Source organism: Peromyscus eremicus, chromosome 20, assembly GCF_949786415.1.
Source record: "Peromyscus eremicus chromosome 20, PerEre_H2_v1, whole genome shotgun sequence".
Lineage (NCBI taxonomy): Eukaryota > Metazoa > Chordata > Mammalia > Rodentia > Cricetidae > Peromyscus > Peromyscus eremicus.
Genome location: NC_081436.1, coordinates 3,088,591 through 3,108,114, shown reverse-complemented (window position 1 = coordinate 3,108,114; position 19,524 = coordinate 3,088,591). Strand labels below are relative to the sequence as shown.

The window sequence follows — 19,524 nt, the reverse complement described above, 5'->3', positions numbered from 1 at the left end:
TGTTCCTCTGGAAGACTCTTAAACTACTGAGCCATCTCTCCAGCTGGTTTTTGCTTTTATTTTTTAAAAACAATAAAACAAAACAAAATAGGGCCTCACCATACACCATAGACTGGCCTTGAACTCCCTATGTCATCAAGGATATCCTTGAATTCCTGACATTATTATCTTTACCTTTCAAGTGCTGGGTTTACAGGCAGGCACTGTCACACCCAGCTACAACATTTATAATTCCTTAAAAGTCACAAGAAAGTCTGTTTATGCCTATCTCAGCTACCAGGATGCTGAGGCATGTCTGTGAGTTCATGGCCAGCTTGGCCTACACTGTAGATACTATCTCATAACAGATCAAGAACAAATACATCAGAAATATTTTGGAAACCATAAAATAGATGTAAACAATCAGCAAAATCTTTCTCTCACAAACTTTAACCATAGATATTGTGGGTATTACTCTGAATCTTGATGAACAGTCACTCTAGTTTGTGTTTTAAATGTTCTTAGAATCTACCAACATAGTGCATTTCCAATTATCTGAAGACAAATCATAAAACTCTCAAAATAAAATGTATTTCAATTTCCTCTGAAGAATATGTACACACTAGAACACTAAGATTTAAATGAACAAGAACTTGGGCTGTAGAAATGGCTCAGAGGTTAAGAACCCTGGCTGCTCTTCCAGAGGTCCTGAGTTCAATTCCCAGCAACTACATGGTGGCTCACAACTATCTGTAATGAGATCTGGCGCCCTCTTCTGGTGTGAAGACATACATGGAGGCAGAGCACTGCATACACAATAAAAAAATATTAAAAAAAAAAAAATGAACGAGACCTCAAAACGTTGGTGAGAAGATGAAGCAGTGGAAATGTACAATGATACAACTTTAGAAAAGGGTTCACCCATAAGCTAACTAAAGGGGAAAAAATTAAGGAGTTTGAACAGAGACACCCTACACACCGCTCCCAGGAGACACGGGGCATTAAATTAAAATGGCAGTGCCAGTCATGGGATCCCTAAAGAGTGATTAGTCAGGGAGTCTCTGGAGGCCCCCAAAACAACACAGGCTATTGACATTGCTCTTCATTGCCCATAACTAGATGATGAGACCCTGCTGCTGAAGACACCACACATCTTCACTGAACGATACAGAAACATCAATCTGGAACTGGTCACAAAACTCCCGGCTCGCTTTCATGGGGCTGGAAAGTGCTATGTGGCTGCTGGGGAGAAAAGTGATCAGTCATCTTCCTCTCAGGCCTGGACCTACCCAGGAAGATGTGCCCAGTGGTGGAATGACGGCATGAAGGTTATGGTGGCAACCAAGTGCTTTCTGACTAGATCTGACAGCTACTCCACAGGAGGGAAGTCACACCTGTACGGTATGTCTGTCAGAAGCCTATGAGTGAGGCGGTCACAGACCCTCAGGGAACCTCCTAATGCTGTTCTGCTAACTGGCCATGCAGTCAAACTGCTTTCTAAGTATTATATTTATATTCATAGATTTGTGCTGCAATCAACCTTTGTCACTGAAGCTTTTTACAGCAGCCAATAGTCAATACAGAAAGTCACAACTGGTCAAAGGGCTGAGAATCAGTGACTGTACTCACTAAATAGGACATTTATACAAACCCCCATCCCAAGGCTCAGGAAGTATCACCGGAGGCAGAAAAACATGTAAGAGACACAAAGAAGTGCTCTGAAATGCTGTCTCCTGGACATGACATGGCTGTTGCCCTCATAAAATCCACAGCAGCCGTGGTTAGCATGAGACTCAGATGAGATCAAGCCAGGCAAGATTCCAGCACACATGGGGAGGTGCACAAGGCTCAGGGCTGGCCAAAGAGCTACATTGACGGCTCTGAAAGAAGGCAAGACATTTGTACTTGGGGGTGTGGCCATGCTCTAGTAGATGATCCCACAGTCCATGTGCACACAGGCAGAACTATCCAGACTCACTGGGGGAAAAAAGGATGCGAGTTAGCGAAGTGGGGGGAAGAAATGGAGGTGACCATGATCAAAATACACTGTATACATGTATAAAATTGACAAGGAAAAAAAAAAAGGAAGAGAAGAAAGAATTTAAGGGGCTGGAGGGATGACTTAGCAGTTAAGGACAGTTAAGGTCATTGGCTGCTCTTGCAGAGGACCAGGGTTTAATTGACAGCACCCACATAGTGACTCACAACTTTCTGTAACTCCAGCTGCAGGAGATCCAATGCCTTCTTCTGACCTCCATAGGTACCAGGCACAACACGTGGTACACACACACACATGCAAACATCCATCTACATAAAATAAAACATAATTATTTCTATTTAAAAAAATTGAGAGTAAGAAGGGAAATTGGCAGAGGTATAAATGATAGATTTCATGTTAAGGGCCCCAAAACAGGGTTCTGAGTATATGGTGCTTATTATCTTATATGTTTACTTTGTTATGTATTTGAAGCTTTCTATGATAAAAATTTTTTGTAAATAAGAAAAATCATAGTCAAGTGTGGTGGTGGTGGTGCATACTTTTAATCTCGGCACTCAGAGGGCTGGCCTTGACCTCCAGGTCTGTAGTTCCAGGCCAGCCAAGGCTAGACAGTGAGACTCTGTTTCAGAAAATAAGCAAACAAAAAACCTACCCCAAAACAACAACAACAACAAAACCTTTGGAGAAAGGGGATGGTACTGAAGAATTTAAATACTCAATCTTTTTGTTTGTCTACATTAAAAAAATATTTATTTATTCTATACATATGTGCAACAGATGTACACCTGGAACTCTCAGACACCAGAAGAGGATGTGAGATCCCCTGGAGCTGAAGTTACAGGAATTTTTGCATTTGTTTTTAAGAGTGTTTATTATGTAACCTAGGCTGGCCTTTATCTAGAGATCTTCCTACCTTCATTTCTAGAGTGCTGGGATTACAAGTGTATGCCACTTTGCCTAGCTCAAAAAGTACATCTTTTGTCTGTGGTGTTTTCTTCTCTTAATGTTTTTTGTGCACATGTGTGTGTATGAGGTGTGTGTGTGTCCTGAGAGGAGGGTGTGCACTTCTGGAAACAGGCCAGAGAAGGTCAGGGGTCCTGCTTTCTCACTCTCAGCCTTATCCCCTTGAGACAGACATCGCACTGAACCTAGCTAGGCTGGTGGCTAGCAGCCCAACAAGCCTGTCTCCAACCCTCACACACCCTGGGGTCACGGGCAAGCACATAGCCATGCCCAGCTTAAGTGGGAAGAAAAGTTGGAGATAGAGCTCCATGCAGAGCAGGGCGTCTGTGAGGCTCTGCCTTGACCACAGCACCACAGGAGAGAAACGACAAAATAAAAACGCCAGATTCACACGTGCTGCTGCTCGTATTGAAAGGCAGAATCTCCTACGTAACCCAAGCTGGCCCCAGTCTAGAGATCCTCTTGTCTCCACCTCCAAGAGCTGGGACAGAGCCCAGCGTCACTACACCCAGTTTTTATGAAAGTTGCCGGTAGCTAAGAAGTTCTGAGAAGAACAGACATGGAAGGTGCTCTCTTCTTCCTCAGGCCTGTAGCTGTATGTATTCTGTCCAAATGGGTGCAGTTAAAAGAGGAAAGTGAGGCTGGAGAGAAAACTCAGTGTTAAAAGTACCAGCTGCTTGGGTTGGATTCCCAGCACACCCATGGTGGCTCACAACTACCTCTAACTCTAGTCCTAGGAATCCAACACCTTTTCTGGCCAGGTACACACACAGGGCATACATATATGCAGGCAAAACACTCATACATGTAAAATAAAAACAAATAATACTTGTCTAAAAAAAAAGAGTGGAGAAGCCCAGTGTGATGGTGCACAGCTCTAACCCAGCACTAGGAGGCTGAAGGAGAGGACTGTGAACTCAGAGCCAGTCTGGGCTGTAGGAGACCTAATGAGAATGAGCACATAAGGTGGGGAATCTCTCCTTCCTAGGCACATCAGTCAGAGAAAAACACTCTTGTTCCCTGGAGACTATTTCAAACCATAGAAGCATGCAGTTTTCTAGAAAAGAACTCTGTCACAATTCTCAAGATCAGCTACAACAAACACTGTAGAAAACAAAGCAAGGTGAGAAAAGGCGTTGGGAGACTTTACTGTGACAAACAGTCACCTCTACTGATTTCTGTGAAAGATTAATGAAGATTACCAGGAATCGAGGTAAATTGGACTCTGACATAGCAACAGCTCAACCCTCATTAACGCAGGTTGGTATTTTCTTTCTCCAAGCTCAGTGCCTAGGTAGGCTAACATACAACAACAGGTCCTGGTCCGCACTGTGTGGCACCCCACCTAAGTCTCCATGACTAAGCAAAGATCTGTCATTTAAGGCTGAGATTCTAAAAGTTCCAAAGCAGTACAGCTGCCCCTAATACGTCTACATTTACACACACACACACACACACACACAGTGCACATATGAGGGAGAAAGGACAACTTTCTGGAGTCTGTTCTCTCCATCCATCATAAGGGGCAGAACTCGGGTTATTAGACTTAGCAGTGAGCGCCTGTACCTACTGAGCAATCCTACCAGCCCTTCATCAGAGATTTTACTTTCTAGAATTACCTAGGTTTTTCTATACTACATTTCTTTACTGCTGGAGCAAAAGATCATCCAGTTCCACAATCCTAGAGATGCAGACTAAAGATCCCTGGTAAACACAGTCCAAGGCCCCTACTTCTTTTTTTAGTTTATTTATTTATGTATTTTGTTTTTTAGGTATGAGTGCTCTGACTGCATGCATGCCTGCACACCAGAAGAGGGCACCAGATCCTATTATAGATAGTTGTGAGCCACCATGTAGTTGCTGGGAATTGAACTCAGTACCTCTGAAAGAGCAGCCAGTGCTCTTAAACAAAATGCATTCAAAATAAAACCAATTTGGAAGTGTAAAAGCCAGTGTACTGGCTAGCTTTATGTCAATTTGACACAAGCTAGAGTCATCAGTGGGGAGGGAACCTCAATTGAAAAAAAGGCTCCACAAGATCAGGCTGCAGGCAAGCCTGTAGGGCATGTTCTTAGTGATTGACGGGGGAGGGACCAGCCCCTTGTGGGTGGTGCCATCCCTGGGCTGGTGGTCCTGGGTTCTGTAAGAAAGCAGGCCAATAAGCAGCATCCTCCATGGCCTCTGCATCAGTTCCTGCCTCCAGGTTCCTGCCCTGCTTAAGTTCCTTCTCTGACTTCTTTTGCAGATGAACTGTGATGTGGAAGCCAAATAAACCCTTTCCTCCCCAGGTTGCTTTGGTCATGGTGCTTCATCAACTGCAATGGTAGCCCTGACTAAGACACCCACCTCTTGTCACATACTCACACACATGACATGAAAGTAGGATTAGCTAGAAAGAGGGAAAAGATCAGTGGGAGTACAAGAGAGAGTAATGCAGGGTGAAAATTATCAAAATGAGCATGTTAGAAGAAAACCTATTACGGATAATTAATATATGCTAAAGCAAGGGGAAAGTCTGCTCTGTTCTCAAGGGTAAGCTGATTACAAATTAGGAAAACCCATTCTGGTAGACTCTCCGTAGTTTCTGCCAATGTGTAAGTAAGCATTTTATTACATTATCAAATTGCTTCATTCATTTAACTCATTTCAGTGAAGCTATTTGAAGGGATGACTTCTATGTTGTGATAGTTTGAATGTAATTACCCCCCATAATCTCATAGGAAGTGGCACTATTAGGAGGTGTGGCTTTGTTGGAGTGGGTATAGCCTTATTGGAGGAAGTGTGTCACTGTGGGGGTGGGCTTTAAGGTTTCCTATGCTCAGGATACCACTCAGTGTCTCAGACCAATTCCTGTTGCCTGCAAGATGTAGGACTTTCAGCTACTTCTCCAGCAACTCTTCTGCCTGCACACTGTCATGCTCCCCGTTATGAGGATAATGGACTGAAACTCTGAAACTGTAAGCAGGCCCCCTCAATTAAATGTTTTCCTTTACAAGAGTTGCCATGGTCATGGTGTCACTTCACAGTAGTAGAAACCCTAAGACTTAGGTGCTTAGTAAATATTACTGATGGGATTTTATACTTCTGTTTCAATTCTGCAGAATCAGTGCTATATATACTGTTGTCAGTTTGGCATATCATTTTCTTTTTGTTCTTTGTTTCTTGAGACCATCTTTCTACACAGCCCAGCCTGTCCTGGAACTCACAGAGATCTACCTGACTTTGCCTTCTGAGTGCTGAGATTAAAGGTGTCTGCCACTATGCCTGGGCAATTTGTCCTATCTTTAATCAAACGTAAAGTATAGAAAGTTCAATTGTTAAAGGACGAGATGGGTGCTGGAGATGTGGATCAGCTGGTAGAATGCCTCTCCAGCATGCACAAGACCCTGTGTTTGGTCTGTAGTGTAAACTAGGCATGGCAGAACACTCCTACAGCCCACACTTGAGAGGTAAAGACAGGAGGACCAGAAGTTCAGGCAGCCTAGTGAAACGGCTCAGCAGACAGAAGCACTTGTTTTTTGTTTTTTTGTTGTTGTTGTTGGTTTTTTTTTTTTTTTTTTTTTGGTTTTTTGAGACAGGGTTTCTCTGTGTAGCTTTACATACACACAAACAAATAAATAAATGTTAAAAATATATAGTAGTTTGGATCATCCTCTACTAAACAGTAAGCTCATGGCCAGTCTGGGACACAAGAGACCCTGCCTTGAAAAACCAAAAGAAAAAAGAAGAAAAAAGATGAGAAAGAAAGAAACATAGGTACTGCCTTGGAGTAAAAAGGATGAACAAAGTACTCTAATCAAGCAGGCACTGCTATCCTATTGTCTGACTTCAACCTAAAACTAATCAAAAGAGATCAAGAGGGACACTTCACTCCAATCAGGGACAGTTAACCAAGAAGACATCACTATCCAAAATACATGTACACCTAATCTCATGGAAAACGTTAACATCAATCCATTAATAGTAGTTGATTTCAATACTCCACTCTCTCCAATAGACAGGTCATTTGGACAGAAAAGAAAGAAGAAACATCAGAAATAACTGACATCAGACTTTAAATGAACTTAACAGATGTCTACAGACTATTCTATCCAAACACTAAAGAATACAAGAATACACATTCTATTCAGCAGCACATGGAAGCTTTTCTAAAACAGACCACATTCTGGGACACAAAACAAATCTTTCCAAATTCAAAAAGACTGAAATCACTCCCTGTATCCTATCTGACCATAGTGCAATCCAACTTAAAATTGGCAGGAAAAAAATAAAAAATTAAAAAAATCCTCTAGTAAATATGCAAATTCATGAAGATTAAACAACTCATTACTAAATTACAAATGGGTCAAAGGAATCAAGAAAGAAAGAAACTCCCTGGAACTAACTGAAGACGAAAACAAAGACACCCTGCAGACAGTCCTCCATGAGAAATCCGTTCTACATGCCCACATTAAAAACCACAAAGAGCACAGATAAATGGCTTAATGATGCAACTCAAAAAAACTGGAAAAAACAAGAACAAAACAAATTCAAGAAATAATATCAGAGCAGAAATCAACAAAACAGAAACAAAGAAAACAATGCAAAGAATCAGCAAATCGTAGAAACCAAGAAGTCAACAACCTAAACAGACCCACAACAAATGAGGGGATTGAAATAGTGACAAAAAACCTTCCAACTATGAAAAAAAAAGTTCATGGTCAGATGGATTCATAGCAGAACTCTGTAAGATAGTCAGAGATCTACAGCCTTTCCTTCAACTATTAAAATAAAGAAGAGAGGAAGAAAACAGAAGGAGCACTCCCAAACTCCTACTGTGTCAGACCAATCCTCAACCAGGGAAAGATGCAACAGAAAAAGAGAAAACTATAGGCCAATAGCCCTGATAAACACAGACTCAAAAATACACAATAAAATACTTCCAAACAGAATACAGAATACATAAAAAAGATTATACACCTTGACCAAGTAGGCTTTACGCCTGAAATGCAGGGATGGTTCAACATATACAAGTCAATAAATGCAATAAACCACATTTATAGACCTAAAGACAAAAGTCACACGATCATTTCAAGAGATGCAGAAAAAGCCCTTTATAAAATCCAGCATACCTCAATAAAGTCCTAGAGAAAGTAGGGCTTAGAGGGAACATACTTCAAAATAATAAAAGCTACATATAAGGAACCCACAGCCAACATCATCCTAAATCAGTGGTTCTCAGCCTTTCTAATGCTGCAAACCTTTAATATAGTTCCTCATGTTGTGGTGACCCCCAACCATAAAATTATTTCATTACTACTTCATAATTGGAATTTTTCTATTATGAATTGTAATATAAATATCTGATATACAACCCCAAGGGGGTCTAGACCCACTGTCCTAAATAAAGCCAAGCTTGAAGCAATCCCACTGAAGTCAGGAACAAGACAGATAGATATCCACTATTCCCATTTCTTTTCAACACCATTAAAAGTTCCAGCTGGAGCAGTAAGACAAGAGAAGGAATTAAAGCACACAAATATGGAAAGAAGTAGTCAATTACCCCTGCTTGCAGGTAATATGATGCTATAGAGATCTCCAAAACTCTACCAGAACTTCTAGGAACAATAAACAAATTCAGGAATGTGGCAGGCTCCAGAATCAACTTGCACAAACTGATAGCTTTACTACACACCAACAATACACACACAGAGAAGGAGAACATGGACATGTTCCCATTCACAACAGCCTCAAAGAAAATGGAATATCTACGAATAATCTAACCAAGAAATGAAGGACTTCTACCATAAAAACTTCAAACCTCTGAAGAAAGAAATAAAGATACTAGAAAATGGGAAAACATCCCATGCTCATGGATCAACGTTGTGAAAATGACCATTCTACCAGAAACTATGTACAGATTCAATGTAATCCCAATCAAAATCCCCATCTTCACAGGAAAAGAAAACAAAAACAAAAAACTATCCTAAAATTCATATGGGACCACGAAGACCCCAGACAGCCAAAATAATCCCGAACAAAAAGAATGATGCTGAAGGGAATACAATTCCAGGTCTTGAGATCCATCACTGAGCCACAGTAATAAAAACAGCACAGCACGGCACAAAAACAGACACACAGACCAATGAGACAAAATCGAAGACCCAAATGTCAAACAACATCAGCTACTTTATCAGACATTGATGTCAAAAACATATGCTGGAGAAACGAACACATCTTCAACAAATGGTGTTGGGAAAACTGGTTGTTCACAAGCAGAAGAATGAAATTAGACCTGTACCCATCACCTTGCACAAAAACTAACTCCAACTGGATCAAAAACCTACACATCAAACACTGGAACTGCTAGAATAAACAAACCATGTACCTGCATTTCCTATTCCTACATGACATAGGTGTTGGAAAGGACTTCCTGAATAGGACTCCACTTGCCTAAGAATTAGTGACAACTGACAAGTGGGACTTCATAAACTAAGAAGCTTCTGCACAATGAAAGAAACAATCAGCTTGGGCTGGGGAGACGGCTCAGCACTGGCTGCTCTTTCAGAGAACCTGGGTTCAATTCCCAGCACCCACATGGCGGCTCACAACCATCTGTAACTCCAGTTCCAAGGGATCCCACACCTTCTGACTTCCATGAGGAAAACATAACACCAACCTCTGACCTCCACCTGCATTTACACAGGCATGCTAGTCAGGTCCCAGTGATCCTGGGGTAGGGTCATCAGACCACATAGCAATACAGCCAGTACAACATAGGCACACACATACACACTATCTTTAAGGCTTATCTTTTATAAGTCCTTTTTTTTTTTTTTAAATAAGCTAATGATGACCTTCGAGGCAGCTGTACCGGCGTTTTCATGTGCATGCTGGGGATACAAACGCAGCTGCTCCTGTGCAGCACAGGCCTGTAAAGCAGAATCCACTGGGCATCAGCTCTGAAAATGCATTTTAGATAGTAGTATGGTCCTAAAGATTTTTCCAAAATGGAAATAGAAAAAAAAGTCAGAAGAAAACCAAATTTAAGCACATCCCAAAAAGTCTGATTAGCTTATTTGAAAAAAAAAAAAAAAAAAAAGGACTTATAAAAGAGAAACCTTAAAGATGGTGTGTATGTGTGTGCCTATGTTGTACTGGCTGTATTTCTATGTGGGCTGATGACCCAAGTGATAACACCTTCTATTCCAGATTTCCAAAAAATGTCTCCAAGCTTGAACCTTCTCATGTCCTCCTTAGGTTGGACAGGTTTGAGACTTCTGATCCCTGGATAGCTAGGGTCTGCAACTTTACCCAACACCAAAGTGGTTCTAGAAAACAGATTTTTAGCCTTAAAAGTCTCGGAGGGAGCCAGGCAGTGGTGGCTCACGCCTTTAATCCCAGCACTTGGGAGGCCAAGGCAGGTGATCTCTTGAGTTCCAGGCCAGCCTGGTCTACAGAGTGAGTTCCAGGACAGCCACGGCTGCAAAGAGAAACAAGAAAACGACATCTCAGTGGGGAAATTACCACAGGAGGGAGAAGAGTGTGGCTAAAGCCCCAGGCACTGAGAGTCCATCAGCCAGTGAGTCCAGGCCCTGGCCTCTGAGTCTGAGGACCTGAGTTCCATCCTGGAACCTACATGGTGGAAGACCAGAACCAGTTCCTCAAAGTTGTCCCCTGACCTCCACAAGTGCCATAGCATGTGTACACACACACTCACACACAAATAAATTGGGGAGGGGTCTCCAACACAAGAAACCATATTTGGTGTGAAGACTATCAACATAGAAATAATATTTTTTTTTTAATATAAAAAGAGTGCTATCTCCTCCCAGGTGTAGCAGATAGAAGTGAGTTTACTTCAGCTGCAGTTAATCATATGCTTCTATGAAATATACAGGTTTTTCCCTTGTATGGTGTGTCCTTGTGATTGGACACCTTATTCATAGGATTCTTCTTAACTCTCAGAGTATAAATTGCCTGATGCTTTAAATTAAGTTGCTATTGCTTGAGACTTTAGTCCACCTCATTTATCAGCTCCATTCTCCCAGGTCCCACTGCCTTTAGAGCTGTAAACAGTAATCTACACTGTCCTTTCACCTGGATCAGCTAATCAGATGCTTCTGATAGATGCCTCATTGCCCAGCCTTTGACTAGCCTTTCAGCCTTTGACTAGCCTTTCAGCCTCCCAAGGCTCTGACAACTGATGCCCCAGTTTCAGCTGGAAGCAGTTACAGGAAAGAGTACATCCCTGCTTCCTTAACAGGTTGAAAATGTTAAGTCAAAGGCAAATTCCCTTTGTGGGAAACCTGTTGTTTTTATGCCAATCATTCTGAAATAATCCTAGACACCTTAGCAAAACTAAAACAAAACCTATTGGATAGGAAGGAACAGAGGAGCCACGCTGGCAACTGGTACCTGAATCCCTTTGATTGGTCCCCTTGGCTAACCACCTTGCTCACGCCTTAACAGGACAACTGGTCCTTCTTTTCTTCCAGTTCCTCATTAAGGCCTTCCATCCTGAATGCTTTAGTTAAACTTGTTCAGTCTAAAGTTAACTCAGTTAAGCCCATGGTCCTAAGGACCCAGTCAGTGCAATCCCTTTTACTCAGAAATAGATAATCAAGGATTTGAATAATGTACAAAGACAAGGAGGGAATAAAAGAAGGAACCAGACTGAAGGCATTTTGAATAAAACTTCCATCTTGAATAGGAGCCAGACAAAGCTTAAGTCCCAAGACCTCCCCAGACCTCTCTGGGTAACTGATGTCACTGACATGTTGGTTGGCAAGTGGAAACATGAATGGTGGGCAAGCTTGCTCCTGGCAGTGTGGAGCACAGTATGGTGATACTTTATATGTGCTAAAATGTGATTTTATTTGTATGTTAATAAATAAAGTTGCCTGGGGATCAGAGCTAAGAGCAAGCCATTAAGCAGAAGTCTGGTAGTGGTAGCACAGGCCCTTAATCCAATCACATGGCAGGCAAAAATCTCTGTGTGTTCAAGGACATAGCCAGCATGGTTACACACACCTTTAATCCCAGTACTAACCATAGAGACCTGGAGGTCTGTATAGACAGGCAGTGACAAGGAAGTCATGTGGTTGGGTTTAGAACCAATGAGAAGGCAGAACAGAAAGGCAATAAAAAGGACACAGGAGGAAGGTCTCTCTCTCAGGGGAAGGACGGCAGCAAGTGGTAAGATAAGGTGGTCTTAGCTCTTGGCTACTGCTCCATCTCTGGGCTTTTAACTCTGTATTTGGCTCCATGTTTCTTATTTAATAAGACTGCTTAGAATTACATCTACATTTGGTGCCCACGTGGCAAGAATTCATTAAAAACCGTTGGTATATCATCTATAAAATTTCATAAGTCTTCCTAAATGTTTGTTCCTGCTCTTCTCTAAAGACAATTAACACTATTGGTCTTCTTGTAGTCCCAGTTCAATTAAATGTAAAGCTGGCTTTGGAGTTGGAGAATGGCTCTCTCCTTCTTTAAAACCAAGCATGTTGTCAAAAGGAAAATGCAAACTCCCTGTATCATGCCAAAAGAAAGAGCCATCTTCTGCTATGGGACAGGAGAAAACAAACAACAACAACAAAAAAAAAAAATGTAAGGGACTATTCTATTACTACTAATCTCAATTCTTTGATTCTATTCTGATTCTTTAAACTTTTCTTAAAGTATGAACTTTATATCAAAATTTACAAGATTTATATATATATATTTTAAACTTTGTTAAGATATTAATGGTCATATAGAGTACTAACTAATTCTAGAAAAAAGGCTTCAATTAGCTGCATATACATGTCTTTGTGTTCGAGTCTTTATCAGTTTTCTGCAGGAAATCATGGCCAGACCTAACATCAAATTTGAAGTCTCCAGGAAGAAGATGGGGCCCCACAACAACAATTACAAGTGGACAATAATAATGCCACTAAGCTGACAAGCATCATCTACAGATCAGCTTTGGACTACAAACTGCTCAGAGCAATTTTGAGATGGCTAGCTGAGATGATCCAGTCTCAAAGACTACTTGAATAAGGATTTGAGATAAAACCTGAACTTTGGCATTATGCACAGACTGGAAAACAAGATACAGTTACCTTTCCTAGAATTTGACAATTAACCCAAAATTCTTCTTTTCAGAATAAAGATGCCTTCGCCCATATCCAGCAGGAAGCAATTTTAAGAATACGACGTCCACATTCCCAAAGAGGTGGTGTGGGGCAGGTGGTTTTTTGGTCTTTTTAATGGGTTTTGAGTCTGGGATAATTTTCATTGTTTATGAGGGTTGGTTACAAGTTGTTGTTAAGGGTTAGAAAAAAGGATAAGCAAAGGATATTAGATTTCAGGTTCTTGTTAAAAAAAAAAAAAAAAGATAGGGGTAGAGCGCTTGCCTTGCAAACGCAAGGCCCTGGGTTTGGTCCTTAGCTCTGAGGGAAAAAAAAAAAAAAAAGATACATAGAAATGATAGAATAGCGGGTAGATTATTGAATCTACTGGAAAAATAAAGAGAAGATATAGATACGATATAAATAAAAAGATAGTTTATTGAATCTACATTTAAAAGACAATTACTAGTTTTAAATACATTTAAAAGACAATTACTAGTTTTAAATACATTGGATTGTGCTGTGGGATGTTCTGTATGTCAAATGTGTTGCTGATTGGTCAATAAATAAATCACTGATTGGCCAGTGGCCAGGCAGGAAATATAGGCGGGACTAGGAGGAGAATAAAGCTGGGAAGTAGAAGGCTGAGTCAGAGAGACACTGCCAGCCGCCATGATGAGAAACAGCATGTGAAGATGCTGATAAGCCACAAGCCATGTGGCAAGGTATAGATTAATGGAAATAGATTAATTTAAGCTGTAAGAACAGTTAGCAAGAAGCCTGCCACGGCCATACAGTTTGTAACCAATATAAGTCTCTGTGTTTACTTGGTTGGGTCTGAGTGGCTGTGGGACTGGTGGGTGTCAGAGATTTGTCCTGACTGTGGGCCAGGAAGGAAAATTCTAGCTACAAATGGCGTCCAACGTGGTGGCAAGAGTTTCCACCTAAAACCTGAGAAAAAAGATTCTAAAACAGAGCTAAAAGCAGTTCCTAATTGTCTCTCTCAAATGAGTGGCAGCTGCCGGTTTGAGCTACTGGCGGGTTCCTAGCATGCGCGCTTGATCTGCAGTATGGCGGGAATGAGGCCCCTGCAAGTGGCACATTAAGCTGCATGGTGGATTTAGACTTTGCTAGTACAAAATAAAAAAAGAGGTTTTTGGGCTACACGCTGCTTGGATAAAAGCATAGACCCACGATAGCTCCCAGAGCTGGTGGTAAAGTACCACCACCATGTTGGGAAGCTGAGGTGGGCGGAGTCAGCAGCCACAGCTGCTGCAGTTTAAAGCAATAGATTCACAATAAGACAGATTCAGATGTAATAGCAATGTGTGTAAAAGATACGTAGGCTTGAAAGAGACAAAAAAGGTGATATATACAATTACAGAAACAAATACATAGTTTTAAAAATAAAGTCTTTAAAGAGACAGTAAAATTAATATAAAAAATAAGCCACGTAAAGATGAATATTACACAGAGAATCTGGATTGTGCTGTCTTTGGGATTTTTAACTGCAGAAAAACATTTGATCGTACAAGATGTTGAGTTAAACCAATATGTATATTTTAAAGATACCTTGACTTCAAAATTTGGATGTAAAGACGTGTTGCTTTGGAAAGGAGACTCTGCTTTTGTTCCCACAGAAAGCCAGAGCCTATGGATTTGGTCAAGATTAAGATACATCAGGTTTGACCAGCCAAGACCCCCTGAAAGGTCTCCAATGACACCAAGGCCCAGATGATCCAACATCCAGAATGGTTTGAAGGCAACTGGCTCAGACGATAAACCTTCATGGACTATTCCATAATCCTAAAATTTTCTTTGTGTCCCCATAAGATACAGCGCCCCCCTCCAGCAGGAAGTAGTAAGAGAAGCTACGCCCAAATTCCCAAATTATATGTAATTTTACTTTGTTAAGGTTAAAACCTTCCTTTTTGAAAAAAAAAAGGGGGGGAAGTGCTGTGGGATGTTCTGTATGGCAAATGTGTTGCTGATTCGTCAATAAATAAATCACTGATTGGCCAGTGGCCAGGCAGGAAAACTTTAGCTACAGGATTGGATTTTTGTATATTGTATACAAATTATATATATATTGAGATTGATAGTTAGAAAATGCTATACGTATATTCTAATCTTGTTCAAGACATTGTACTTATATTGTTCATTTAACAATGAAATGCAATTTGCTAATCCTTGAATGTTATTATTACCAACTATTAGGATATAAAGAAATGAAAAGTTAGTAGTTAGACATTACAATTGAACTTATAGTCATATTAAGTATGTTTTCAAGATCGAGCAGACATATTTTAGATAGACAGGTCATCTTCAAACCCTTCAGAGATCTATAGAATATGGTATTTAAAATGTTTTAATAACTTACAAATTTTTTCTTTTTTTTTATGACTATGAGACATGTCGGCTTCTGGGAGTACCAATCTACTTCAGAGAAAAATTGGGCACTGAAGAAACTGCACATGGAGTTAACTTTCAATGTAGCAAAAGTTAGCCACTGGACAACAAAGTATCCTCGAATCAACTACTGACAAACAGGACAAAATGGACAGACAGGACACGAAACAAAGGACTACCGATTCTTGCCAAGACAAGTGTGGTTGTGGCTTTAACAAAAGGCATCTTCTGAGGCCAGGACAATATGGCACCATCCCTGAAGTGGCCTTTACAATCCAGAAAAGATACAGTGCCCTTTTCTTTGAAGGCAGCTGAACTGGCAGTGGACTGATGGCTTCTGGTGTGTAGTGGAACAGCAGCTAAAACAGTTATTCTTGAAAGAGTAACTAAGCTGACAGAATCTAACTTCTCAATGGTAGACTGACATTTAATAGAGGGATGCGGAGAAGAACGGGATGCAGAGATGAAGCCACACACACGAGCCAAGAAGAATGGACAGCTGAATTAAAAAAAAAATCAACAATTTCCAGAATTTAAAATCCTGAATCATGACAGGAGACTAGTGAAGTTCAGGTGTTTCTGGTACATGGACTACTCTCTCCAAATGTGAGGTCGAACTGTTGGCTTTGTGTACATCCTACTTTACAAATGAGTCTGTCAGATATGCTAAGCCTATAGGCTGAAGATGATGCCCCAACGCTGTGGAGAAACCTTGGGTGACTGTCCAGGCAGCTGGCTGTTTCTGTCAACTCACATTTTTTTTGAAAGCCGCTTGCGTTCATTTCCGTTTTTGTTTTGTTTTTTTTTTTTTAGGTAATATTATTTCCTTCTTGGGTTTCTGAGGGAGTTTAAGATTAGATCGTTATAGTTATAGTTGAAGATTAGATAGTTATAGTTGAAGATTAGATAGTTATAGTTAAAGATTAGATAGTTACAGTTTTCCTTGTTAAAAATTTTAGAAATGAAACTCACTAAAGAGGTGTAAGTGTATAAGTTTGAAAGACATAAGATAGTTCTGTTAATCATGCTATTGGTGTTTCCACAGAACCTGGAATCTGGACATTCTGAAAGACGCTAATGAGTGTTCTGTGGGAAGTCCATCAGAGAAAGCGAAGTAGTTTCTTCCCTTCAGGTCCTACTGGAGCTGATCATAGTCTAATCCAGCATGGTTATTCACATCCCCAAGCTGCCACTGTCAAATACTGTTTTGTAGAACACAGAGTGGAAAGTGCTGCTCACAACAATTACCCTAGTTTCCACAGGACAGCTGCCACACTTCTTTTCTGCTTCTGTGGTGGGTTTCACTTCTTTTCTGCTTCTCTGGTGGGTTTCATCTCCTCCAGAAAGACCTCTCTTCAGCCCATAGTACTCTCTTCTCTGGTACCACTGCTGCAACATTCTGCCTGTATGGAAGGCTGATAAAGAATGACTACTGCTGGGGCATTGGAAAGTTGGCTCAGTGCTTAAGAGTAATTGCTGTTCTTGCAGAGGGACCAGGTTCAGTTCCCAGCAATTGCTGTTCTTGCATAGGGACCAGGTTCAGTTCCCAGCACCCACATGGTTTGCAACAGTCTGTGATTCCAGTTCTAGGGGATTTGATGACTTCTGACCTCTTCAAACTCATGTACACATGATACACACACACATAAAAAAATTAAATATTTTTATTTCAAATTTAAATAAAAAATAACTATTGCACAGCAAAATAGCTTTGCATCAATAATCTTAGAAGACAGCAGACATGCTTTGGTTATTGTTCTGTATGTAAGGTTAAACATGAGGGTAATATAGACTTGTAGCTACTCACTTGCACCTAAACTGACTTGAATAAATTCCATGGGAGGAATGATTCAGAAAAAAAAAAAGAAAGAAAAGAAAGATAGTTCCATTAGTAATATAAGTTAGGATAGAAAGTGAATCAGGTACATTTTGGACTTACCAAAATAGGATAGATAATGGAATTATTTTCTCTGAATTTGTCAATGCAAATGGACTAGACATTGTTTAGGTATTTATTGCTTGTATATATTGTATATAGTTATTGTACTTATTGTATATAGTTTTTCTTATATTAGTTATAACTTTTTTGCTTTTTTTCTTTTTATTAGAATAGAAGGGGAAAATATGGTGTTATTTTATTTGTGCTGAAATGTGATTTTATTTGTATGTTAATAAATAAAGTTGCCTGGGGATCAGAGCTAAGAGCAAGCCATTAAGCAGAAGTCTGGTAGTGGTAGCACAGGCCCTTAATCCAATCACATGGCAGGCAAAATCTCTGTGTTCAAGGACACAGCCAGCATGGTGACACACGCCTTTAATCCCAGTACCAACCATAGAGACCTGGAGGTCTGTATAGACAGGCAGTGACAAGGAAGTCATGTGGTTGGGTTTAGAACCAATGAGAAGGCAGAACAGAAAGGCAATAAAAAAGACAGGACACAGGAAGAAGATCTCTCTCTCAGGGGAAGGACGACAGCGAGTGGTAAGATAAGGTGGTCTTAGCTCTTGGCTGCTGCTCAATCTCTGGGCTTTTAACTCTGTATTTGGCTCTGTGTTTCTTATTTAATAAGACCGTTTAGAATTACATCTACACCACAGCCTCCACCCCACCTTCCCTGACAATGAGCTCAATACACAGGTGTCTAGAAACATCTAGAAGTTATCTTTGCCACGTTTTTTGAGACAGGATTTCATGTAGCCCATGCTGTCCTTGCTATGTAGCCAAGGATGGCCTTGAACTCCTGATTCCCCGAGTGCCGGGGTGCGGGTATTTCAGACCTACACTAATACACATGGCTTTCTTTGTCACTTTTTAAAAACTTCGCAGCTGAAGTTTCTAAAGACAGAACCCCTGGAAGAGAAGCCTTATAACAAGTTTATCGTAAGAGACGGCTATGTGTGGACCTCTTGCCCAAGTAGTCAACTTAAGCCCAGTTCCCAACTCTCCTACTTCCCAGACACCCCTCACTTGCTCAAGGTAACCCTTTCCTCACGTGAATCCAGGCATACCCACATATACATATACAGCCAGTGCCCAAGCCTCTCACACCATCTGGATGCTAATCAGGAGGCATTCCGTCTCCTTCCAAGGGCCCCGCAGAGTTGACACTTCCTACAGTCTTTTTCCAGCTCTCCCACACCTCTCACTACTCAAACCAACAGGAGAAAAAAAAGAAGCCTCCCCACCACGCTGCAGGCAGCTTTTTGAGCTCTGTACCCCCGCCTCCCCCACTTCCAAGCCTTTGTTATTCAGAAGGTAAGGAAGGTCTGAGGAAAACAGCACTCACCTCATGCTATAAGCACCAGCTCCCAGTTCCTGGCCGATGCCGGACAGGCTAGCATCAAAGTCCTGCACCAGCCCCGACTCAATCACTTCATCCGCCAGCGGCAGCTTCAGAGCCCAGGCCATCCCGGCTCCTTCCTCGCCCTGGACAAAGGCACGGAGCGGAACTCTACCCGGCAGGGGCGCCTCCGGAGCCGTGTCCCTCGCGCGGCGCACCACAACCCCAAGCCTGAGCTGCAGGCTGCACCCCGCCTGCTCCTCGGGTGCCCCGGCGGCAAAAACCCCTCCGGTTCGGCTCTCGGGTCCCAACTCCTCCGGACTTGCCAGAGCTCAGCCCCGGTGCTCCTGAGCTCCCGGCCGCTCCGAGCGCGCCCTCCACACCGCCTCTCCGTCGAGACGCGCAGCACGTCAACTGCTCGGAGCGTCCCCTCCGCTCCCGTCCACCGAAAGCTCCACCCTCGGGGGGGGCGGGATCCGCACTTTCCCCTCAGGCCTCGCTTCCGGTCAGTCAGATCACTTCCGGCCAGCGGTTCTCCCGGAGTCGGCCCTGAGAACAACACCCAGGTTTCCGCGGAGCCGTCTCCTCGCCCTCCGGAGCTCCACGACCGCCGAGAAACCTGGACGGAGAAAGTTCGGCGCAGACTCGAAGCGCAAATCCCGTCCCCGCGCCAACCAATCACGGCGCTCTCCTCCGCCCGAGCGTGACGTCACCCTACTCCTCACCAATGAAGAGGCGACTGGCTCGGCCCCCGCAGCGCTGATAGGCTATGGGCGCGAAGGTTCTCCGCCCCCGAGGC

At 42.0% G+C, this 19,524-nt stretch overlaps 1 protein-coding gene across 1 annotated transcript in view; it reads right to left on the bottom strand.

Moving 5' to 3' along the window:
* Tfcp2 (transcription factor CP2) overlaps window positions 1-19,006 on the bottom strand; it is a 47,647-nt gene extending 28,641 nt beyond the window's left edge. The window contains exon 1 of the mRNA XM_059247732.1: window positions 18,732-19,006. Coding sequence (XP_059103715.1) covers window positions 18,732-18,853 — 122 coding nt within the window. The 5' untranslated portion in view covers window positions 18,854-19,006. The remainder of the gene's footprint in view (window positions 1-18,731) is intronic.
* Window positions 19,007-19,524: the final 518 nt, after the last annotated feature.